The 26,649-nt window shown below is 40.1% G+C and overlaps 1 protein-coding gene across 1 annotated transcript in view; it reads left to right on the forward strand.

Moving 5' to 3' along the window:
* The window catches only part of PRSS8 (serine protease 8), a 37,149-nt gene extending 10,500 nt beyond the window's left edge, over positions 1-26,649 (forward strand). The window contains exons 2-6 of the mRNA XM_087918257.1: positions 5,614-5,628; positions 6,083-6,242; positions 7,944-8,218; positions 23,925-24,091; positions 24,565-26,649. Of these exons, the coding sequence (XP_087774383.1) occupies positions 5,614-5,628; positions 6,083-6,242; positions 7,944-8,218; positions 23,925-24,091; positions 24,565-24,945 (998 nt within the window). The 3' untranslated portion in view covers positions 24,946-26,649. The remainder of the gene's footprint in view (positions 1-5,613; positions 5,629-6,082; positions 6,243-7,943; positions 8,219-23,924; positions 24,092-24,564) is intronic.

Here is a 26,649-nt window from a genome sequence, read left to right on the forward strand (position 1 = left end):
CAACCTTGAGCCTGGTAAGATTCGATCTGCCAAATTGTAGGCAGCTGGCTGCAGCAACAAAAATGTTAGGCTATCAACTGTGATTGTAAGTCAAGGACTACCTGCATCTGAAACCAGCCATGCCAGCAATTTAACACCCTGAGGAGTAAAGTTGTGTGTCATTTGCTCACAACTAAAGCTGATGACTCTTAGAATGATAATAACAATAAAAAGCCTTGTAAGGTTAATGTGTCCCTCAGGTGTTCGGCTCTTGGTAGGGTTGAGCCCTGGGAGATGGGTTGGTGTATAAGAGGGCATGGATAGGTCACGTTGTTTCTTTCAATTACTTTTTCCCCTTCAGGGTGTGGCAAGCTTGAACGTCATGAACAGGTAACCCAACAAGTCAGCCTGGATCTGTTTTTAGACACCCTTGTTGCTCATTCAACCACAGCTTTGTCATGAAAGATCAGATAGCAGGATTGGTTTAGAGCCATAGAAGTAGCTGCTGCATGTTAGCTGTGACATCTGAAGGGGCTTTTCAGGGTTGGTACATGGTGTTGAGTACTCTGTTCTGGGTGGGAGCGGATTTGTGTGACGAGAAACCTGAGTCCGTGCTTAGGCTATGCTGCAGACATACCAGTAAATGCGGTATCCACAAAATGTTTCAAAATCCTACCATAGGAGATCGGGATATTTGGGCCAAATATTTTTTCTTGGGCAGTAAAGCAGGGATCCCCAAATACCAGGTAGTATTGATGAATGGACATTGACATTGACATCACATCCACCATACAGAGATTCTTCTGGATGGAAAAAGTTGAACAATAGATGGTCGGAAAGGTTAATTTGACCTAGGCTTCAATGGAAGGATTTATTCCCAAAGTCCCACCAAGAGAACACAACCAAGGATAGTGGGAAGAGGATTTCTGGCATGGATGGCATGACTCAGACTTTGACAATCTGGAAAATGTAAGAGGAGGGGGTTTATTTAAACCCATTTTGATCATCTAGTTCAGCTTCTCTCAGTTTAGAGGCCTCCAGATGTGTTGGTCTCCGTTTTCCATTATCCTCAGCTAGTGTTTGATTAAGAAATGTTAATCTACCTGTCTCTGGGTACTCAGGTCTCAATCTTTTCAACAGAGGTACTGAGATTATGGAATAATTTAGCCTCCTCAGCTACCCTAAGTTGTTCACCACTAGTTTTTAGGTACTTACTGAACTTAGAATACAAATTTCTGCAAGGATTTTGCTCCAGTTCAAAAACAGCTCCAGACTTCTGTAGTCCCATAATATTAGCAGTGTTCAAGAACTGAACAGGCATATTTGTAACCAACAGAAGAGGATATTTGTAGCTCAGGGTTGAACTGTAAGATCTCTGAGCTTGGTGGTTTTCTCACAGACGTTTCATTAACCTGACCTCAGTAGTGCTAGGTCTGATGATATTCAGCGCTAGCACTGATGATGTTACCTAGTTGGGTAATATCTTCAAGAAAACAACCAACCTCAGGGTGGTCTATGGAGATTCTCAATCATCCAGGTTATGGCTGTCCCAAAGGTGCTTTTTCAAGAGGCAACAGGGTTTTCTGGTTTTTCTCTGAAGACGTTTCTCTTCCCATCCAAGAAGCTGCTTCAGCTCTTCTCCTCTGAAGAAGCTTCTTGGGTGAGAAGTCAAACGTCTTCAAATAAAAACCAGAAAGTCCTGTTGCCTCTTATAAAAGTACCTTTGGGACAACCAATCTCAGAGAGCAAGAAAGATCCCCCCTCTCAGACTTATTTCTGGTTCAGCAATGGAATAGTTGAAACAACAGGGGGAAAAATATTTTCATTTTTTTATTTGAAACACCCTGACTCTATGAAGCATGGGAGGTTTATTCCCCATTTGTAAGAATTTTGCCTCAGTTCACTTCTCAAATTCTGAGCTTCAGCCAATTTTGCAGAGCTTGCAGAGGTAAGGTAGCTCAATGACTTTGCAGCTCCCCTTCATAAGAATTGCTTAGATATGTTTCTAATTTATTTATTCAATTTGTTTGCCACCCATTTCACTGTGAGGTGTGTATTGCATATGCAATCAGGCTACTTAATACAAAACTTATCCCCTACCTTGGCCACCACAAACCATTTCTAGGTAGAGAACATAATTTTGGGGAAAGGACTGAACCATCCTCAGAGTAACTGGAAAGATCCCCTCTGAGAAGGAATGGATGTTCCGGAATTCTCTGGAATGTTCTTGTATTGCACATGCACAAACCAATCAGACACACGCAATATGAAATAGGGATCTGGATGGATGTGATTGATTTGGTCATCAAATAGAGATCCCCATATCTGGAATATTTGTTTATTATGGTATTTTTGTTAAATAAAGATGGGAATGCTAATTACCTGTAGACCCATTATGTAAAGGGAGGAGAATCTATCAGTTTTTTTACGTTTTTCTTTTCAGCCTCTAGCCAGGTGGTTTCTTTATGTTTGATGTTAGATTTATTTGAAATTTGGTTCATTTCCCCCAGCCCCGCTTTTTGTCCACAATTTTTTCCTTTTTTTTTGTTATTAGCATTAGATGTATGTTTTTTTGTTTTGCATTTTATTCTTGTTGATAAATAAAATAAATATACACAACAAAAAGAGGATGTGAATGGGTGTGTGCGTGTAAGTAATATATTTTCACTTTTGCATGTAGTGGAGCTGAGAGGATATTTTGACACTCTGCAGGACTGGGACAGGATAGTGACTCAATGATCACATGAAGAGTTAATACCACTCTGTAATGCCTTGGCAAGGCCCCACTTGGAATACTGTTTTGGTCACCACAATATAAAAAAGATATTGAGACAGTCTAGAAAGAGTGGAGAGAAGAACAACAAAGATGATTAGAGGACTGGAGGCTAAAACATATAAAGAACGGATGCTGGAATTGGGTATGTCTAGATTGATGAAAGGAAGGATCAGGGGTGACATGATAGCAGTATTCCAATATCTCAGGGGCTGCTACAAAGAAGAAGGAGTCAAGCTATTCTCCAAAGCATCTGAAGGCAAGACATGAAGCAATGGGTGGAAACTAATCAAGGAGAGAACTAACCTACAACTAAGGAGACATTTCCTGACAGTCAAAACAATGAATCAGTAGAATGACTTGTGGTACTTTCAGAAGTCATGGATGCTCTAAAACTGGAAGTTTTTAAGAAGAGACTGGGCAACCATTTGTCTGAAATGGTATAGAGTTTCCTGTCTGAGTAGGGGGTTGGACTAGAAGACCTCCAAGGCCCCTTCCAACTCTGCTATTTTGTTAAACTGCTTTTGAGGGATTGACTATTGAAGACAAAGGCTTCAGAAGTGCCCTTGTTCTTTGCTAATGCACCTTTTTGCTTGGGTTTTTAATCTGCTTGTTTGGTTTTAATTTTACTTAATCACGATGCAACCTTCAGCCAGTGGGGGCATGAAAGGGTTAGTGATGAAGTGAACAATGAAGAAGAAGATTTGGTCATGTTTCAAATGTTGCTATGCTGGCTGAGGAATTCTGGGAGTTGTAGTCCACAAGTCTTAAAGTTACCAAGTTTGGGGACCTTTGGTCTAGAATAACTTGTCGCGGCTACCTCACCACGGGGCAAGAATTACATGGAAATGGTGGAATAGAATCATTGAAGAAAGGAGGGAAAAATGAAATACAATGACAAAAATTAAAATAAATTTTAAACTATTTGAAATAATTGAATTGAATTGTTGAATTGTCCCACGGCGAGTTGGCCGTGGCGAAATGGTCATGGCACGTTGTTGCGTTCTGGCTTGGTGTAGTCTTGCAAGACAGGAAATAAATTCTTGGGAAACAAAGTTCCCATAAGAAAAATCTGGGCAGAAGCAGAGAGAGAAAGACTGAGTCAGATTCCTTAGCGCAACCTCAGGATGAAACCTTGGAAAAGTCCATGAGAAATCACCCTTCTCTCTCCGTCAGGATGATGATATCCCTCAGGGTTATTTTTAAAAGGAAAGTACACACGGGCTTTGGTACAGTCTGGTATGATACTTTTGCTCTAGAAAGGGCTGTGGCTTTATAGTTTATGATCTATTTCCTGCATCTTTCACAAGAGAGACAATGCATTGGATGAGTGTAGTTTCCTTCAAATATACTTCTGCCACCTGTTGCCCTGCTGTTCAAGGCAAAGTAACTTGGGAAGGAAACCAGAGTGAGTTCTTAGGTGCAGCATACTTGATACACTTCTTCCAAAATGCTCTTAAATAAAAATAAGGCCTGGAGACTAAAACATATGAAGAATGGCTGTAGGATTTGGCTAGTCTAAAAAAAAAGAAGAAGAAGAAGAATTAAGGGTGACACAATAGCAGTATTCTGAGGAGCTGCCACAAAGAAGAGGGGGCCAAATTATTCTCCAAAGCACCAGAGGGCAGGACGAGAAACAATGATTGGAAACTAATCAAAGAGATAAGGAACCTGGAATTAAGGAGAAACTTCCTAACAGTGAGGACAATTAACCAGTGGAACAGCTTGCCACCAGAAGTTGTGAGTGCTTTATCACTGGAGGTTTTTAAGAAGAGTCTAGAGTCAGTCACTTATCTGAAATATTATAGGTGCTCCTACTCGAGTCAGGAGCTGGACTAGAAGACCCTTCCAACTCATTTGTTCTAGTGTCCCAAAAGTTGTGTAGCTCAGCATTGGGCCCAAATTAAGGCCAGTTTTGGATCAAAGAGTTAAGGCCATGTAGTCAGCAGAATCATGGGGAAATTGGCTTCCTTTGGACATTAGGTATAGACAGATAATCCTTGACGTTCAGCTATTTTTTAGTGACCGCTCAAGGTTACAGCAAGACCAGAAAAAGTGACTTATGACTGTTTCTCACACTTACAACCACTGCGGCATCCCCATGGCTCATATTTATGATGGTTGCCATGTCCCAGAGACATGTGATCCCCTTTTGCGACCTGCTGACAAGCAAATTCAATGGGGGAAGCCGGATTCTCTTAACAACCGCATTACTAATGTAACAATTGCAGGGATTCACTTAACAACTGTGGCAAGGAAGGCCGTAAAAAGGGGCAAAACTAACTTAGGAACCGTCTCGCTTAGCAGCAGAAATGTTGGGCTTAGTTATGGTCATAGGATATGAGTTATGGCCATAATGCAGCCTCCCAAACATGGTTATAACTTGTGATGGTAGTCCATTAGGTTATCCATGTGACATGTTTTACAACTTTTTGTGATGGTCATTAAGTGAAGGCTATGGTTGGTACCTGAAGTGATAGTTCAGTATGGGCCAGGCTTTGCTGAAAACCAGAAGTAAATGCTGCTTTTCAGCGAAACGGTCATGAAACACAGGTGACTGTGGGATCCTAACCCTTCTGAAGTGACCATGGAATTGGGGTGGGTGGGTGGCTGGAGCACTGCATCTAGATCATAAATACCCTCAGGTAGCTCTGTCACAACTCTGAACAATCTCTAAGCAACCGTAAGCTGAGGACTACCTTTATACGAATGGGAAAAGGAGTGTCCTAGAAACCATTTTTCATCAGCGAGAGGTGTAAGTATCACATTATCAGGTGTCTTTATGTCCTTCTAATATTGCTTTTCTCTTCTTTTTCATGTCTCCCCCCCGCACCTCCGTTCCTGTTCTGCAATCATGACAGAGGCCAGCACACAAGGTAAGAGATTCATGAATGTTGCACCTTCTGCCTGTCTTTTTACCTTCCCTGTTTCTCTGCTGGCTAATTGAACTCTGCCCTCCCGTCTTCAAAACCCAATTTGCTTCTGTTTCTAACAATTGTGGTTTAATGATCATACGTCTTTCTATGGAAATCCTTGATTCTGTGATTTTTTCAAAATGGGAGTCACATGATTCTTGGCCTTCAAGATTGAAGTGACAAAGGTGCATGTGCTTACCTTTTCAGCAAGAAAAACAGGAAGGCACTGTTAAAATAAAGACCAGAGATTTCCTAGCTGTTGATTATTTTTCATATTAATTTCTCCTGGAACAGAAGCATACTCTTAATTTATCCTGTGGCTGTACTTGGCAGCCAACAATGAATGATGCAATATCATGAATTCTAAAATGGATTCCTCCCTTCCCCCACTCATGAAAATATCATCTGTCTGCAGCGTGTGGGGTGCCTGCCCTGGGACGGATCGTGGGTGGTTCTGACACTCGAAGTGGACAGTGGCCATGGCAGGCCAGCCTGAACTTCAATGGTCATCATGCATGTGGGGCAACCCTCATTGCCCCCCAGTGGTTGGTTTCAGCTGCACATTGCTTCCCCAAGTAAGTCAAGCATCCCTCAAAGTTTGATTAGTGGTAAAGGCATCAGGCTAGAAACCAGGAGACTGTGAGTTCTAGTCCCGTCTTAGGCATGAAAGCTGGCTTGGTGACTTTGAGCCAATCTCTAGAAGGCTGTGAGTTCTAGTCCCACTTTAGGTTTGAAAGCTGGCTCTTTGGGCCAATTTCTAGGAGACTGAGAGTTCTAGTCTTGCCTTAAGCATGAAATTTGGCTGTGTGACTTTGGGTCAATCTCTAGGAGACTGAGTTTTAGTCCCGCCTGGGGTTTGAAAGCTAACTAGGTGACTTTGGGCCAGTCATTCCCTCTTAGCCTAACCCACCTCAAAGCGTAGGTTTGAGGTTACTAAGTTAACAACTGCAGTCATTCACGTAAAAAAGAAAAGTCGTAACATGGCCCAAAACTCGCTTAGCCCACGTCTCAACATAAATTTGGGGCTCAGTTGTGGTCGTAAGTTGAGCACTATCCGTATGTTCATCACCTTGAGCTATTTGTAAAAATAATAAAGCTGGGATTTTAAAAAAATCTAAAAAAAACATGTGGGTATTAGGAAACAGACCCCTGTGCTGTTAGTTTCTTTATAGAAAAAGTTTCAAGGCTTCTGGTTCAGACTCCTAGAGCTTGATAATATAGATACAGATTAACAGAGTTGGAAGGGAACTTAGAGATCATCTAGTTCAACCCCCCTCCCAAGCAGACCCTACACCATTTTTGATAGATGGCAGTCCAGTCTCTTCTTGAAAGCTTCCAGCGGAAACGGATGTGGCCTTGTGGCGTTTGTAGGAAGCAATTACTAGGAGATTTCAACTCTCTAAGTATGCCTTCATCTTAGTCATCACAAGTCCTGCTGTTAACCATTGAGAGTTTCCAAACTCTTTGGATATACAGATTGGTCCTTGAATTATGACCACAACAGAGCCCCAAAATTTCTGTTACTAGGTGAGATGTTTCTGAGGTGACTTTTGATCCTCTTATGACCTTTCTTGCCACAACTGTTAAGGGAATCACTGCAGTTTGTTAACTTAGCTCAAAGGTTGTTAAGTGAATCTGGCTTCCCCATTGACTTTGCTTGTCAGAAAGTCGCAAAAGGGGATCACATGTCATTGGGACACTGCAACCATTGTAAACATGAGTCAGTTGCCAAGCATCCCAATTCTGATCATGGTTACTAATGGGGATGCTGCACTGGTCGTAAGTGTGAAAAATGGTAACAAGTAGCTTTTTCAGTGACGTTGTAACTTCGAATGGTCACTAAATGAACAGTTTTAAGTTGAGGACTACCTGTACAGTCAGTTTATGGCTATGTGTCATACTAGCTTAATGCTAGCTTACATTAGGTTAAGACAGTGGTCTCCAAACTTGGCAACTTTAAGACTTGTGGACCTCAATTCCCAGAATTCTCCAGCCAGCAAAGCAAAGCACAGCAAAGCTGGCTGGATAATTCTGGGAATTGAAGTCCCCAAGTCTTAAAGTTGCCAAGTTTGGAGACCCCTGCATTAAGATGTAGGATATATTTAAACGTTGGGGGGGAGGGAAACTCAGGTGGATTATGATTGCCTTCTTGCCATGCTTGGGTGCGTCCAAGGAAATCTGTTTGGTCCATGCTGGGAAGAGAAGAGCGGGACTGGATGCATTTGGATGATCTTACAGTCTTAGGATCTCAGAAATGACCTTCTTCCTCTCCTCAGGGTGAATGAAATCTCATTGTACGACGTGATCCTGGGGTCCTACCAGCTGAAAAACCCCTCAGTAGACGTCAAAGTGGTGCAGATAGACCAAGTGATTAAGCATCCTGATTTCAATGAAGAAGAAGGCTCTCAAGGAGATGTGGCCCTGGTGAAACTCAAAGCCCCAGTTCTGTATTCTCGGACTGTACGACCGATCTGCCTGCCTGACTCTTCGGTCAGCTTTCCGGAAGGCATGACATGCACCGTCACTGGCTGGGGACACATCCGTGAAACTAGTAAGATTTTCATCTATAGATTTCATCTAGGGCTGCCATCCCTATTCTTTTCTAAATCCTAAGCAGCCTCGAATGAATTAATGAATGAATGAATGAATGAATGAATTAATTAATTAATGGCCAAGCGTGATTAGACACACAAGGAATTTGTCTTGGTGCATATACTGTCAGTGTACATAAAAGGAAAAGATACATTCATCAAGAATCATAAGGTACAACACTTAATAATAGTCATGGGGTACAAATAAGCAATCAACTCGTACTAGGAAACAGTTAATATAAATTGTAAGGATAGAAGCAACAAAGTTACATACAGTCACAAGTGGGAGGGGATGGATGATAGGAAAGATGAGAAGATTAATAGTAATAGTAGTGCAGACCTTGTAAATAATTGGACAGTGTTGAGGGAATTGTTTGTTTAGCAGAATGATGGCATTCGGACAAAACTGTCCTTGAGTCTAGTTGTTCTGGTGTGCAGTTCTCTATAGCATCGTTTTGAGGGTAGGAGTTGAAACAGTTTGTGTCCTGGAGGTGAGGAGTCTGTAAATATTTCCACAGCCCTCTTTTTGACTAGTGCAGTATACAAGTCTTCAAAGGAAGGCAGGTTGGTCGTAATTATTTTTTCTGCGGTCCTAATTATCTTCTGAAGTCTGTGTCTGTCCTGTTGGGTTGCAAAACCAAACCAGACAGTTATAGAGGTGCAGGATGCTGGTGGTATTATAAATCCCAGAAATTTTCATCAATTAGCTGGATAAATGTGGCACTTGTGGCTTCAGCTGTACCCAAAGGATGAGATGCTTTTTTATTTCCTGATTTAAAGTATACAAGGATGCTGATATATACAAAATGGTGAACCATTTCTGTACAGGTAGTCCTCAACTTACAACAGCTTACCCAGTGACTATTCAAAGTTAACAATGGCATTGAAAAAAAGCGACTTATGACCTTTTTCACATTTATGAAAATTTTTCACACTTATGAGATAAGTGAGCAAAGAAATGAAACAACAGACTTTGATATTCTGAAAATCCATAACTGGCCTTTATTAAGATAGATACTGCAGTATCGTTCACCTTTAACCCAAACCAAACACGGTATGAGGAAAAGGGACACCCCTTCCAGTAAAAACCACATTATATACCTATAAATGGTTACATAAATGGTTATACAACGCTTCCTGTTTTTCACATAAAAATTACAGAGAATCCCATAGGAAAGTTGTGGGTCTTTTTACATAACTTCCCCCACTTGCCACTGGAAATTTCCAAACATTCTTCATTTCATCATTTATCTCCAGATATCCTGTTTTGCAAATAACAGAAGATTATACAAGTGATCATTAATATCTATCAATTTGACTTATAATGTCAGAGCACCCTAGTACATATCTTCGACTTAAGCCAAGGACAAGTTTTGCAATCCTGTATAATTTTTAACAGAAAAACATATTGCATAAATGTTCTGATCTTTAAAAGTTCAGGCTGCGTACACAAAATGGCTTCAGTTCAGCTCTTTATATTCTCAGGTGTAATGGGCCAAATTTCCATATATAACAATCCACCATTTTTTCTTTTTAATCAATTTACACCTGAGAATTTCCATCAAGTTCTTGCAACATAAGCCTAACTTCCTGCTGACTAAAACTTTTATGCTTTACTTCAGTTTTCTTAGGCTTACAACAATGGAAACACAATTCACACAGTGGTAAACATTTAACACAAATATATGAAATAAGCACTATTTGCAATGATTATAACAACACCAAGAAATATCTCTTTGATTCAGGCAAAATCGGGCAACCAGGAAGTTAATACATGCCATATGTGTCTTAAAGCATTACTATTCATAACATGAGTTAAATGGGTAGTTATATTATGTAAAACTTTCAGCTTAGACTCAATAAATTGTGACTTGTCTTGAATACCGAAACAACACATTCCGTTGAACTCCTCACATCCGTGACCCATTCTAAGAAGTATATAATCAATCGCCACACGGTTCTGTAGCACAGACTTCCTTATTTCTCCCATCTCATCAGCTAGGGCTGCAATAGCAGAGGAAGTTACATTAATACTTTTAGCCAAAGCACAACCTAAATGTCCTAACTGCAAATTATTGTTATATGTAGCTCCCCAAGCAAATATTCCCAAAACACCTGCTTCTACTTTAGACAATACTACTACTTCCTCATCACAATCTGAAGAATAAGCATCACTAAGAGCTGATCTTTTCCCTCTATATTTCTTCACATGTTCTCCTACAGACTCATGTTCAGCTCCCCACCAAGCACTGGCCATCTAACTGTAGGTTAAGTATATATAATATGAGGTTCTTTATAGCAATAGCAATAGCACTTAGACTTATATACTGCTTTATAGTGCTTTACAGCCCCCTCTAAGCGGTTTACAGAATCAGTATATTGCCTCCAACAATCTGGGTCCTCATTTTACCCACCTCGGAAGGATGGAAGGCTGAGTCAACCTTGAGCCTGGTGGGATTTGAACTGCCAAATTGTAGGCAGCTGGCTGCAGAAGTAGCTTGCAGTACTGCAATCTAACCACTGCGCCACAGAGGCTCCTTTATTGCTCATTATTGTTAGAAGTATCCTCATGTTCTTGAACGTGGACATGTTCATGTTCCTCTCTTATTACCGTATCATCTGGCACAGGTTCCCTATAAAACCTAGGATCATGATATAGATTAGAATTCATAACTTCATAGTATAACTTAGTGTCTTTGTTTATATTCTTAGCATGAGCAGTTGCCATAACAGTCATTAAACGACCAATCATACAAGGTCCACCTTTTGCGTTAGCTGGTATAAATGCATATGCACCACAAAACATAAACCAACCTCTAGGTAAATACAACACATGTGTCATTCCATCTACTTCTTCAACCTCTGTACAATGAAAAATCTCTTCAGTAGGCAAATAATTATAAATGGTTTTTTCATGCTTTTTTTCTCGATGCTTATACATAACACAATCATAAGCTGGAAAAACTGCCTTAACTTCAATAAACAGCTTTTTCTGATTTGTCCATTTAGTTGGCTTCACAGGAGATCCAAACAAAGTAATCACTTTTGACAAATTATATAAGGTATAAGTATCAGGATGTATAACAATCCTAGATTCACCCATCAAAAATTTTCCTGGCACTGGAACTCCTATCAAACAAGTAGACATGATGTCCATAACTGTAGTCTCCCCCTTTACACAAAAAGAAGAACTGTTCAAAGCTACTCTCATTAATTTCAGAAAAACATTTTCACTTTTAACAACAGGCTCTTTTCCTTTAATATGTCCTACACTTCTACTTAAAACTCTTGGAGCTTCAAGATATCCCACTGTACATCTACCTCTCCAGGTAAATGGAAGTTTTGCAATGGCTAAACTGCCACACACAAAACATTAACTTCTTCAGAGCACTTCTTAATTCAATTAATGGCATAAATAATATCTCTTCCAGAGCTCTAAGTCTCATATAAGAAAGAGAATAATTGCCATACATTTCAAAACAATGATCATATAATTGCTCCATCCTCTTAGACAAATCCTTATGATTAATGGCAATGTCATATGTGCGGTTACATGTCAGGTATTTTCCCAAATACAAACCATCATCTAGGGTGGATCTTATACAGATTCCAGCCTCAGCCATAGGTTCCATTGATGTCAGTGATATCTGCCCTTCGTATGCTGTACTGTTGGGTTCAGTTTGGAAACATAACAGTTGCTACGTTAAGGGATAACCAGGCAATATTTCAGAAGCCTCCATTCCTACCCCACACAAGACAATAATCACTATCAACATCATTTTGACAAATGGGCTAGGCCCCCACCCACCTTAACGTATTTAGATTTATACTTCAAAACTTATAACCGGTCAGGGACTTACATCCAATTATTATCTTCTTCTGCACTCAAATGACACAATACCTGTGTACACCAATCTATTGTTTCATGTCTTAAAATAATCAACAATACAAGAAAAAAATGCATTACACTCAACCAAATAACCAACTCCTCCTCCTAAAGTTCCTTAAACCTAAACTGAGACATAGACTCACTATCCCCACTATCTAAAAAAAAATAAAGAGTCCAGTCTTTTAAAACTTGCTTCAGCCAGAGACAGGAGCTGGATCCACAGGTCCCTTCATACATGAATGATGTGTCCAACCTCGCTCGTGTGTCCTCACAGCTGATTCAGTAGTCAACAGTACCTGGAATGGTCCTTCCCAAATAGACCTCAGCTTCCCAAAGCTCTCCACTGCTTTAATCAGGATCCAGTCTCTACTCTTAAAATTATGCGTTTGGAAATCAAACAGTGGTCCTTGTGCCAAAAGTCCTTTGGACCTTAAAAGAGAAAAACACTGGGACAAACCTTGTATATATTTTCTAAGAAAAATATCTTTAAGTTCTATTCTAGGCATACCCACACTTCCAGTATAAGGTATTCCAAACATTATTTCATATGGTGAAATTCCCATATCCGTTCTACGACAAGTATGCACTCTCAATAGAGCTATAAGTAAACATTTCATCCAGAGTAATTGAAGTTCTAACATCAGTTTCTTTAAGGTGTTTTTATAGTTTGGTTCATTCGCTCCACCTTACCTAAAGACGTAGCGTATCCAGACAGGTGAAGCTGCCAATCTATTCCCAATTCCTTCATAATTCCCTTTACCACATGAGAAGTGTGTACCTCTATCATTATCAATGGATTCAACTAATCCATATCTGGGTATTATGAGGGGGAAAGGGGTCAGTATATTGTACATGAAACCAAGGCATTACATAACTCAGCTGAGAATCTAACTTCTTTTTAGTCAAAACAGCTTTCAAGGCATTGATCCAGTACACATCTGATTCTCCAAATCGCGACCATCTGTAATTTGGAGGTTTTAAAATATGATTTGGCCATTCCACTATGCAATATTCAATCATCTGTATCTTATCTAGGGGCGTCATATATTTAATTAACCAAGCCTCATTCCACTGATTAATCAGCTCTCCAAGAGGAGAATATGCTCGAATGGACAGAACTTCACTAGTAACATCTGGTTTCTTAAACCAGGAATTCCAATTCCCCATTTCACACACACACGCACCCTTTCACACAGGAAACAACAAGAGAGAAAGAAACACAGTGCAGGCACAAACTCCATACAGACTCCAGGCAAACTAAGCCAAATTTTAAAAAATGCTGCAACCCAATTTATATATATAAAAAAACCCAGATAGAGCTCATCCAATTCCCCAGTGCACCTCAGCTCTCGTGGCCACTGCAAGCCAGCACGGTCCCAGACTATCAGTCAATCAAACACAGGCTACCAGGAGCAATCCCTGGACGAAGGCTCTTCCAAAGCACAAAAAACTACAGCAAAGTGTAGCAGGAGCACCCTTTTTGCAATCCAAAAAAACCAGCCCTCCAGAGGAAAACTGTCCTGTCTCCTAGCTGGCTCGCCAATTGTGATAACTGAGCAAAGAAATGAAACAACAGACTTTGATATTCTGAAAATCCATAACTGGCCTTTATTAAGATAGATACTGCAGTATCATTCACCTTTAATCCAAACTAAACACAGTATGAGAAAAAGGGACAGCCCTTCCAATAAAAACTACATTATATACCCATAAATGGTTACATAAGTGGTTATACAACGCTTCCTGTTTTTCACATAAAAATTACAGGGGAAAGTTGTAGGTCTTTTTACATAACTTCCCCCACTTACCACTGGAAATTCTCCAATATTCTTCACTTCATCATTTATCTCCAGATTTCCTGTTTTGCAAATAACAGAAGATTATACAAGTGATCATTAATATCTATCAATTTGACTTATAATGTCACAGCGCCCTAGTACATATCTTCGACTTAAGCCAAGGACAAGTTTTGCAATCCTGTATAATTTTTAGCAGAAAAACATATTGCATAAATGTTCTGATCTTTAAAAGTTCAGACTGCGAACACAAAATGGCTTCAGTTTGGCTCTTTATATTCTCAGGTCTAATGGCAAAGCTGGCTGGGGAATTCTGGGAGTTGAAGTCCTCCAGGCTTAAAAGTTGCCAAGATTGGAGACCCCTGTTCCAGACAATAGTTTGAAGCCATTAATGGGAAAATGCAGAAGAATGTAAGCCAACATTCACAATGGTCGAATGCTTCCTTTAGAAGAAGAAATGGTTTGGGATTGTTTAGCTTGGAAAAATATTGACTGATCAAGGTATATAGAGCTATGCGCAGACAATGTGGAGAATGTGGCCAAGGAGATTTTCTTCTTCTCTGAAAACAGTTGGATCAGGGAGAATCTAATGAAGCTGTGAAGAGATCTAGAATAGACAAAAGAAAAGGCATCTTTACACTACACAATAATTGATCTGTGGAGTTCATTGCCGCAAGAATGGGGATGACTACTGACTTTATGGGGACTGGACATATTCATGAAGAATTGCTCCATCAAGAACTGATGGTCTTGAAGACTTAATGTTATTTCTGGGTTGATAACAGATAATTAGAGTTGGAAGGGATCTTGTAGATCATCTATTCCAACCCCTTGCCGAAGAGGGAGACTCTACACCATTTTTGACAGATGGGAGTCCAATCTCTTCTTGAAAGTCTTAAGTGATGGCGCTCCCACAACTTCCGAAGGCAAGCTGTTCCATTGGTTGATTGTTCTCACTGTCAAAAAGTTTCTCCTTATTTCCAGGTTAAATCATGTTCAGTTTCCAGCCTTTATTCCTTGTCTGGCCTACAGGTGCTTTAGAAAAGAGTGTGGGAGTTCCATAACCAGTCATTTCAGTGTGCAAAGATGTCTGACCACATATGTGGTTTTATACTATTTTTACAAGCAAAGAAGAGTAACATAGCTACAGTATTTGGATTGGAGAATAGAAACCACATGGGTGAAACCTCCCAACCACATTGGTACAATCTCCCAACCAATCCTTAAGACTAGTGGTGATATTAGTAAATGAGATCATCTATAAGTCCGGGATTTTCCACCTTCATCAAGATACACCTTGATAAGTAATGAGATCATGCAAATAGCCAAGATAAGTAATAAGATCATGCAAATAGCAAAAGAGGCCCATATAGGCATCAAACATTTCAGTTTGCTGCTAGCATTTTGCGCCATCTATAGGATCGCAGTAGCTACTACATTTCACTCTTTTTTATTTTGTTAGTTAAAGAACAATCATAAAAGGAGTTAAGGGAGGACTCATAATAATCATTAGAAGAGCACACTTGCAGTTGTTTATACAGGGCATATACTTGACCCTTAGGCAATGTAGGAGACGGTTTGGGGTGAAAAGCTGTGTTACAAAGAGAAGGGAGACATTGAATAAGGCAGCATCCACTAATTAAAAGAGCAATAATAATAACTGCATAGCGTAAAATATTTCCCATTAAACCTGTAGGTAGCCAAGCCCAAAAATCTTCCCAACAAGATCCTACATTATCCATTTTTAAATCTGAGGCCAAATTGTGTAAAATATTGAGCTTATGCTGGATGTTTCATGACTCATCAGAAAGATAACAACACAATCCCTGGAAACTTTCACAACCCAAATGTTGACGTAGAAGCAAATAATCAATAGCAGCACGGTTTTGTAGAATAGCTTTTCTTAATGTTTGCATCTCATGTTTGATTGCTGAAATAGCTGAAGAAGTAGCATTAATTGTTTTTGCTAAATTACATGCAACAGAATTAAGGTTAAGATGAGCACGGGTAGCAAGTGCTGGCACACCTACCATAAACACAGTAGTGCTACATATTCTGCTTTATTAAGTAAGGTTGCTTCAGAGACACAAGTGTCATCTAATGTGACCCCTCATCGTCAAGAACGATTTGAATGAGAAAGTTGTTGTTTAGAAAGCAAAACAGGAATCAGCCAGCTGAGGCAGCATTGCGCTTCATTAATATTAGCAGGAATATAATTAAAAGTTTCTTTACCACATGTGAAAAACCATCCTTGCAGCAGCCAAACATGGGCAAAGTGAAAGGAAGTGTCTTCAAAAGCTGTGCAGTTCAAAGTAGGTGAGATGTGAAATAACACTAACATAGTTGTTTCCCCTCGCTGAGGTGTGGCTCAAATGGCTCCTGAATAGGTATCAATAGATAAATGAATATATTTGCAGGGAGCCAAAGAGGGAACATGAATAACATCCATTTGCCAAAGTTGATTATAGGCAAAACCACAAAGATTAACTCCTTTGTCCCCAGAGGGGGACGGCCCAGAGTATTGGGGACAAGATAAAACAATTTGTTTAGCTTGGTCAAGTGGAATATGACAAGCTTGTGCTAGGCCTCTAGCATTTTGATGGAAAAAAGAGTGACCGAAGAAAGGATCTGAACATAAAGTAGATAAAATATGAACAGCAGCGTCAGCATAACTATTGCCTTCAGCAAGAAGTCCAGGAAGGGAGGAATGACTACGTATGTGAGCTACATAGTAGAACTGCTTTCGATCCTGGAGCAGTTGCTGCAATGTTAAAAACAAGGCCATGAGATTAGGATCAATCCTGGGCGTGATATAAGCACCTGGAAGATTAAAAATAAGTTGACACACATAATGAGAGTCAGAGATTAAATTGAAAGGTTGTTGAGAAAAGGTTTGGAAAGCTAAAATAGCAGCAGCTAATTCTGAACATTGAGGTGAGGATTGCACTGCAGTGTAGGACACTTTCCAGGTATCATCATCCTTGTAAGCAATCACTCCTCTCGTTTGCCCATCATCTGCAAAAATAGTAGGAGCTTGAGGCAATGGAGAAGGAGAAAGTAATGGACGAACAGGAAAAGAAGAGGTCATTAAGCAGGCAAGCCGAGGATCTTTAGGCAAATGATATGCAACACGGCCTACATAGTCAGTTAGTGCACATTGAAGAGATAAATTATTCTGAAAATAAAATTGAAAATCAGACTTTGGGAGAGGAAGAATAATATTCATTAAATCGGTCCCATTTCTCTGACAAGCTTGAGTTCGTCCTAAAATTATTATTTCAGTAATAGTTTAAATAAATGGTAGGACATTTTGAGATGGGGCCTGAGGTAAATAAAGCCATTCAATACAATATACTTTTTTTTCTGCTAATACTCCTGTAGGCAGTTTATTAGTAGGAAAGATCAAAAGAGTTAACTGACAATTTCTATGAGGAATGCGATCTACAAACTGCTCAACTACAGCAAGAGCAGCAGGTGTAACTGTAATAAGATCTGCAGGTTGTTTTCTTTTAGTTAATAAATCAAATAATGGACTAAGTAAATGTGTAGGTAAAGAAGAATATGGATGAACCCAATTAAGGGTGCCTAACAATTGTTGCAAATTAACCAAAGAAATAACTAGATAACTTCAAAAGAGGGAAAACTGAAGCAGAATAAGATTGTAACATTTTATGGCCTAAATAAAGATAAGGAGAGCGCAGCTTCACTTTTTTGGAGCAATCTGCAATCCATAGACACTTAAATCATTTTTTAGTTCAGAAAGCCAATTAGGTTGCATTTTTGGTGCTCCAATTAAAATATCATCCATATAATGATAGACTAAAACCAATGGATGACGTTTGCGAAAAGGAGCTAATGTTGCAGCACCATAAAGCTGACATAATGTGGGACTATTTAACGTGCCTTGTGGCAAACTGTCCAGTGATAATGTTTATTAGGTTCTGAATGATTCCCTGCAAGCACAGTAAATGCAAACTTTTCTTGATCAGAGGGGCATAAAGGGGCATAAAGGAATAGAGAAAAAACAATCCTTTAAATCAATTACCATTACTTCATGATCTTGAGGAATCAAATTAGGGTTAGGCGTCCCACACTGCAGGGGGGAATACATAAATTAATGGAACAAATAGACGCCATTTGCCACTAATAGACGCCATTTGCCACTTTTCTTTTTTATGACAAATACAGGGGTATTCCATGGGCTTTTAGAAGGGACAATATGACCAGCAAGCAGTTGATCATTTACTAGCTGATGGAGAGCCGTTAATTTTTCATGTGACATGGGCCATTGATCAATCCATACCGGCTCTGTAACCAGCCAATTCAATGGAAGGGCAGTAGCCTCAGTCTTCCAGAGTAAGGGTGGCTCCCAATTTACTGAGCAGGTCACGTCCCCAGAGGCTGACATGAATATCAAATACAAAAAGACGGACCTGTATGACCAAATCTGAATTAGACAAATGAGCTGAAATAAATTGTGCACTTTTTTTAAAACAAGCTTTATTCAATTTTTCCAAAACAAAAGCTCTTTTCGGTGTACAACATCCAGATCACCACTTTTACATGCATATATGACAATAATTATCTATTCATTTTCTACATTCAATTTCCTATCTTATCCATTTTTAACTTAATTCTCCAACTTTTATATAAGAAAAGGAACAAACTAATCCTGTTCACTAATATTACTTTCATTCTAAACATCTTCTCAGTTCATTTCAATTTGTTTCAGATATTTCTTAAACATTAACGTTTCTTTTAAGCGTGACCTTTTCCGTGATACTCTTTTCACACTTAAATCACTAATAATTCCCATATCTTCATACTTATTACCTTTTAATTCTTTTACCTGTCAGATTTGCAATTCCATCGCATATTCTTTCCATAGATTCTAGATGAATACAAGCTTTTACATACAAAATAGAACATAAATTTCCCCTCCCCTTTTACTAATTTGGGAGTGTCACCTCAGTGGTTTAAATATACCTTAATTTCCTCATTTTAATTCCCAATATATATTTATTTTAATTAGTTATAATAATAATCATTCCCTAAAAAAAAGAATTACATAACATTGTACTTTTCAGTCAGATTCTGTAGTATATTTTCCCCCTTTACTTCCACAGAGTTTTATTTATAATACCAAAAAAAGAAGAAGAAAAAGCAATTAATCCATTTAGCTAGTCCTGGTCACTGATATTAATCTCATTTTAAAACATCCTTACAATTCATTTCAATTATTTCTCTCTCTCTCTCTCTCTCTCTCTCTCTCTCTCTCTCTCTCTCTCTCTATATATATATATATATATATATATATATATATATATATATATATATATGATAAACATTGACCTTTCTTGTAACAATAAAAATAAGAACATGCATTCATCTACTAAAAAAAAAACAATGCCCTTCCCTCCTCTCAATGGTCTATATTCCCCTATTTTCTAGATAACTTGTAATTGCAAATATATTCTTATTACCCCTCATATCAGTGTGGAATCCCCTTTCTTAATCCATTAACCATTATCCCTATGTATTCTAAATAAACAATTTTTTTCCATTATTTTACAATTCCCATATTTCTTTCCTTCCTGTTCCTGTTCCTCATTACCTCTCTTCCCTTTTATTTTCCCAAACCTTTTCTCCCTCTGATTTATATCCCTCTCCCTCTTTATATCTTCCTTCCCCTTTTTATTTTTCTGCTGTTTCTTCCTGTCTTTCCCACTTTTACAGGTATTCCCCTTTTTAGTTACTTTTTGGAATCTCCTATTTTTTATGTCTTTTTCCTCCCCCTTCTTTTCCCTCCTCTTTGTAATGTTCTTTGTGTTGATTGTCCATTTAAGGTGGCTTCTTCTTGATCTAACTCCTCCTTCTTTGAAGTTTCTTCTTCATGTTCTTCAATCGCCATTTCCATAGCTTTTAACACCGAGCAAAATGATTCGCCTCTTGCATGTAGTAGTTCTTTCATATTTTTAAGCATCATTTTTAATTCCCACAGAAATATCATTCTTATATCTTATATCTTATAGTTTTTACAATCTTATATCTTATAGTTTTTAAAATCCACAAAGCTTCTCTTTTTCTTTTTTCTTCTTCAGGTTTTCTGAATTCACAACTATTCCAACACTGGGTTTATACCAAAGTTACCGATGTCCAACAATTCGTCTTTTCTTACTTTTTCTTTTATTCTAGTTCAGCTTTCACTTTCAGAGTACTTGTTTTGTTGTTTCAATATTTCCTTTTCATTGTATCGAATCAAGTTCATAGAGAAACAGGAATTTTTTCTTTATATTTTCCAGTTTAATTTTTTGTCCACAAGATGACACTCTCCATTATACAAAGTCCTCCCCCCCCCCCCATTTTATTGTTGAGGGCTTTTCGAGCCTCAATATTCCAAAACAACTAAGTCTCCAATTTGTATATCTCTCCCTTCTTTTTAATACTCTTAAATCCAGCTTTAATTTATGCCTGTTTGTTGCCCATATATTTTAATTCAGTTTATTTAAGTTTCTTGTTCCGGCTTCTTCCTCTCCCAGTTCGAAGCCCCATTCAGCTGTCAGAGTTATTTTCTCTCTTTTTCCCCCACCCATCCCTTTATAATTCCGCCGCTTTCTTTTCTTTCTTAAAAATTCTTAAAGCATCAATCCTGGGGTACCTTTTATTTAGTTGTTGCGCCAAATTGTCCTGGTTCTTGTGTTGTCCACCTCCTTCTTCTCTCCTGAACAAATCTTAATCCAGCTAAATCCTCCTCTTCAGGGTGGTCATTTTGGACCACTGCTCGGTTGTCTTCGGGGGGAAAAATGCCAAGCCCAGAGGAAGGAGATGCGGCTCTCCTCAACTGGCTGGTGGCTTCCCCTTACTCCACTGCCCCTCCAAGCAGCTTCAACCCATAACCATGGTGATTGGGGCTCTCTGACAAAAGAACATGGACCAAGGCCGCGGACAGTCGCGGTCCCCAGTCCGTCGGCAAGGAGGGCTTAACCCGGAAGTCCCATAAATTGTGCACTTTGATGTGCATGTTGATGACCCTCTACACTCAACACACTTGGACAGGGCTCAGTTGTCCAGGCATCAGGCCACTGCCTGGCAGAAATCACTGAAACATCCGCTCCAGTGTCTAAAATTCCCCCAAAAGGGCTTATACTGCAACACAATGATCTGACGGGGCCATTGAAATGTAATCGGCAGCTAGTGATGGCAGCTATGATGGAAGTGGCCAGGTCAGTAGAACCAAAACCTCCTTCACCTCTCTCTTTTGACTCTCCCCGATGGGACAAAATAAGGCAAATGCAGGAGTTGAGCAAGGCTAGAGTAAATGGGCAAAATTTGAGGAAAATTAATCCACTTGGACATAAATGATTCCAGTATAATCAGAATCTATCACCCCTGGGATAACAAAAATACCTTTTTTACCCATGCTGGACCGGGGAAGGACAAGCCCCACATAATTTTGTGGCAGGGGGCCTGATAATTGTGATGGAACTACTTGAACCTCCCCAGGAAATTTAAAATTCACTTCCTCCTGCAGTATTAAATCAATACCAGCACTACCTCTTGTAGCAGCAGGAGTATTTTCTATTGTTGATTTATTGCCTCTGTTTGGACTGGGGCCAGAGACTGGCCTAGTCGGCCATTTCCTGACCAACATTCCTTTGCCCAATGATAACCCTTCTGACACTTTGGACATTTTGCTTTTGGTCTTATTTTCAACTCTTGTCTTCCTAAATTATGACATTCCCATTTAAAATGACCAGGTTTACCACATTTGAAACCTTTTCTTTTAGACTTGCCGTCTTGAGACAAAGCAGTTATAAACAAGCTGCCTTGAGATAAAGCAGCCGCCAGCAAATTAGTTTGATAAGAAGCTGTTCCTACATCTTGACATGCTTTAATCATTTCCGCCAAATCATGGTTAGCTCTCAGACCAATAATTGCCCTTCTACATCAGAAGTAGCATTTTCCTTTGCCAGCTTCATTAATAACTCCTGCTGAGCCTCAGGATTGTCTATCTGCTGCCGTAAAGCATCCTGTAATCTGTTTATAAAGTCAGGATATGGCTTAGTAGCTTTCTGCCTGATATTAGAGAAAGCTTGATGAGGCTTGCCAGAAACCGGCACTTTTGAAAATGCTCAATAAGCACATTCTGAAGAAATCTGTTACGTGGCACCTGGTAAAACAGTTTGAGCATCAACTGGAGCAAAATTGCCAGATCCATACAATTGCTCAGGAATGAAACAACCCTCCCTCCCCCCCCCGAATGCTGGGCACGCACAGCACATTGATGTCTAAACTCACTGTCCCAAACCACATATTGAGCTAGACTAAGCAACATACGAAAGGAAGTTTTCCAATCTTCAGGTACTAAAATATGATTTCTCATAGTAGCTTCTAACATTCCTTGTGCAAGGGTACTTCCCAACCCCATATCTCTAATTCCTTTTCTTAGTTCTGTTAAAATTGCATATGACAAGAGGGTGATATTCTACTATTTGAGCTCCATTTTGATCTACTTGTCCTGTGGCGTGCACTGGACACACAGAAAGCATTTCTGCTATTTCTTCTACACCCCCCCCGCCCGTTTTGTCTAATTGTTCTTCCAATATTTTCCTTATGGGGGTGTACCCTGGCTGTGAAGCAGCAAAAGATATAATCTCTTCAGAAGGAGCTGTAAGTCCAATTGAAAATGATTTTGGGGTGATAATTTTTACCTGATCATAATCAGGAGAGGGCTGGTAGTTAATCGTTGCCCCATTGAGACACGGGAGCCAAATTGTTCTACTGCTTGATGGCATTAATACCATCAATGTAATATTTGAACTGGAGCCCTGGGTTCAAGATGTAAAGTATGCCCTATCTTTATCCAATCCTGTAACCTGAGCGTCCCACGCTCAGGGTACTAGGGACAAAGCTTTCCTATCTCCTCAATCAGCTTTTTTATGTCAGCCTCAGGTACTTTTGCATCAGATTTATGTAACAGGAATTTAAGTTCCTGAACATGTTTCTGCTGGTGATGAGATAGATTTCAGCCCATACTTACCTCTGATTGGTCCCGTAGGATGTCATGCGCACCTTAGGGGTCTGTTCCAGATGAAGGCAAGTATGTTGGTAGCTGTGTCCCCATAGGGTAATGTCCCTGGTCGGGCACCACTTGTGGGAGTTCAATAATCAGTCATTTCAGTGTACAAAGATGTCTGACCACATATGTGGCGCTTATTATTTTTATATTATTTTTATAAGCAAAGAAGAGTAACATAGATACAGTATTTGGATTGGAGAATAGAAACCACATGGGTGAAACCTTCCAACTAATCCTTAAGACTAGTGGTGATGTTAGTAAATGAGATCTTCCATAAGTCTGGGACTTTTCACCTTCACCAAGATACACCTTCACCAAGATAAGTAATGAGATCATGCAAATAGCAAAAAAAGGCCCATATAGGCATCAGACACTGCAGTTTGCTGCTAGCATCCAGCGCCATCTATAGGATCTCAGTAGCTACTACAAAAGAGCTTGACCCCTTCCTCTCTGTGGCTCAAATATCGGAATACTGCTATTATGTCTTCTCTGGTCCTTCTCTTCATTTGATTCGCCATCCCCAGTTTCTGTAACAATTCTTCATATATTTTATAAAAGGTTGGGGACAGGAGGTCTACAAAGAATAGCTTGATGTCATGACAGTAGGAGTAGAGCATGGCTCCATGCGCATTCATTCCAGAGACATCCAGTTGGGAGAGAAAAAGTGTGGGGCTAAGAAACATGTTGGACTGATCCAGAAGGAGATACTCTTTTAGTTGCCTGAGGTTGGTCAACAGTTGTAGAGAAGACCTCTTGACTTCCAGGAAGTTCTGAAATCCAGCATTTCTTAGTTTGGGTTCCCCACCCAGGGGAAGACTGTCCCTCCTACTTAACACTTAGAAATAAGATCCTTCAGGATGTCTTGCCTCCACACTGACTCTATACCGTCCCCTTCCCTGTAGCGAGCCTCCCCTCGCCCATGACGCTACAACAACTTGAAGTGCCCATCATTGGTCTGGACACCTGCAGGTGCTTGTACAGAAGGAACCCAGATCCTGAGGATTCCCACACACTCCACCGTGACATGATCTGTGCCGGTTTTGTAGAAGGCAAGAAGGATGCCTGTCAGGTGAGGCCACTGTGAGGAGGTTAGGGGTGCCGTTAGTTGGCCAAGTGAGGTGGTAGTGATGGCGGTAGGATGCCAGGCCCTGAAAGCCATCCTCTGCACGAGTTCTCGGGCATTTTATGAGGATTGCGCAAGAAAGCATTCCTTTATTAGAGGAGGCTAATAAAAACAGTTGGGTTTTCCAGTGCTTTAGGCTAGACCAGCATTTCTCAACCTTAGCAGCTTTAAGATGGGTGGACTTCAACTCCCAGAATTCCTGGGAGGCTGAGGAATTCTAGGAGTTGAAGTCCACTCATCTTAAAGTTACCAGGTTTGAAAATCACTGCTATAACCTCTCTCTGTTTCTGACTCCTGTTCATATTATCAGACAGTATGCTTATTGTATTTTCTACTACTTTTCCCTTTGCAAACTCTACCACCCCTCAAAAAAACCCAACCATTACATGTCTTTAATTCCTTTCGTTTTTTATTTTTAGGGTGATTCCGGAGGCCCCCTATCCTGTCTCGTGGACAATGCCTGGTTCCTGGCTGGCGTTGTGAGCTGGGGATACAGCTGTGGGGCTGCCAACAGACCTGGTGTTTACATCCGACTTCCTTTCTATGCTGACTGGATTAAGGAAAACGTTCCAGAAGTGCAGCTTCAGCAAGTGACAGTCCCTACAAAGGCCACCCCAGGAGAGGCCTTGTGCTCCAATTCTACAAGAGAAGGAGGAGGCACCTATGATGACATCCAGCCCTTACCAGGCTGGAACCGGCCCCTTGACCCAAACAATAGCCCTCCCAACTCTTCTGTTTCCCTAGCCTACAGGGTTGGCCTACCACTTCTCCTCCTCCTCCTCCAGGCCTGCCTGTGGTAACTTTCCACTCCCACCCTAAGTTGTGCGGGGAAAGTGGTTGTCTTCCTGTTTTATCCTCCTGGTGATGGTCTCCCTATTTCATAAGTCTGCTGTGCTTCAAGCTTTCTCTTTCCACACTGGGTGCAGAGAAGACAACGTGATTCGATTAGGACGTGGTACTGTTCTGCCGAAGCCCGAACTGCCTCACAGGTGGTCATCGAGTGTGTATTTTGTAAATCTACCTGTGGTCTTGGTCTAGCGTATGGCTTTTGAAAAACTTCACTGCTTCACTCCTATTCCTGACTTTTACTCCGAGGATCTAATTCATAATTATCTGGGAGTGTCTCTTTTTTTACCTCTTTCCCTGCGACTTGCTTGGCCTTTTTTTTAAAAAAAAAAATCATAGTTGGGATACAAATCTGTAATAAACCTGCTTTGTTACTGTGGACATAATTTCATAAGTCAGAGGGAGTCTAGTCTCCTTTTTAGGCAAATTCCTGAACTGCATTTGGATATGACTAATCTCTCTGTTGAGTAGTTGGCATCCTTCTCCGATTGCATTCCTCACACGTTTTGAAACGTGATCGGTTTCAAGGCAGGTTCCTCTCTGTCCAGTTCCTCCTTTCCTGCTCATAATGTGAAATTCTCTTGTAGCCTTCCTAACAGTTGTTGTGAAGACAAGGTCCTCCACAATAGTTGGGACGTTATTCAAGGACCAAAGTTGAGCCCTTTGAAGAGTCAGTCAGCTGAATCCTTTCTTCCTTATGGATCGAATTGAGATCACCATCTGATGTCTTGCCCAACAGGACAATTCAGAGCAGCATAATGTGTCCTAACCTAATTTCTCTCTCTTAAAGATCAGTACCTTGCCAAGTATAGATAATGCCATTAGTTAACTTGGATTGATGGGAGGATTTTTACAGGGTTGGTAGTTCTACTGTCTTAGATTGTCATGGTCTCAGCTTATGTGAAACAGGTCAAGGTAAGTACAATGCAACCACCGAGTTGTGGAAAAGGATTTATATTCTATAGGATCCCTTCCACCCATGTTTGGTTTACTTGACCCTCATTTCTCCCTCTTCTGGGCTCCCTGTCACTTAGTATTTACCCACCCCTCCTTCTGGCTCACAGGCTGAATAAAAGGAAACTCGGCAGAGGTGCTGAGATTTTGAAACCAACCTGTTGTCTTTTGAGCTTTGGCTGGGTGATCAGGCCCCTTCTGTGTGCTGCTAGCCTTGCAATGTTGCCTGATTTAAGTTGAAATTGTATAGGGGTGGAAATGTAACCTCTGGATGTTTCCGTTGCATAATTTATGAATCCTTCCAAGGTGGGATGAGGGCAGAGTTTCTGGGCTGTGTGTACACCTCAGTTTGGAGATACCATCAAGTTTTCATTTTGTGACACCAACTGTCAGCCTGACAGATTTATGGAGCAGCACGGAATCCAATGAAGGAGATGAAGGGAACCGCTTGTTTCCAAGTATGTTTGGACAGAAATAACTCCTAGCAGGGATGCAGAATTAAAAGGAGTGGGACTTGATCGAAATTCAATGAGGATCGAAACTGCCGCCTTTGTGGGAAAGAGGATTGCGACTGTATTTAGATAATTTTATGTTTGCACACACTTTTTTTTTAAAGTAATGTATGCATCATCTTTCAAGGAAAGATTAAAATCAGTTGCTGCTTTTGAAATGAAGGGTTTTAATAAACAGTAATTCTACACTAA

Source organism: Pseudonaja textilis, chromosome Z (genome assembly GCF_049901715.1).
Source record: "Pseudonaja textilis isolate UNSWEBS1 chromosome Z, rPseTex1.2, whole genome shotgun sequence".
Lineage (NCBI taxonomy): Eukaryota > Metazoa > Chordata > Lepidosauria > Squamata > Elapidae > Pseudonaja > Pseudonaja textilis.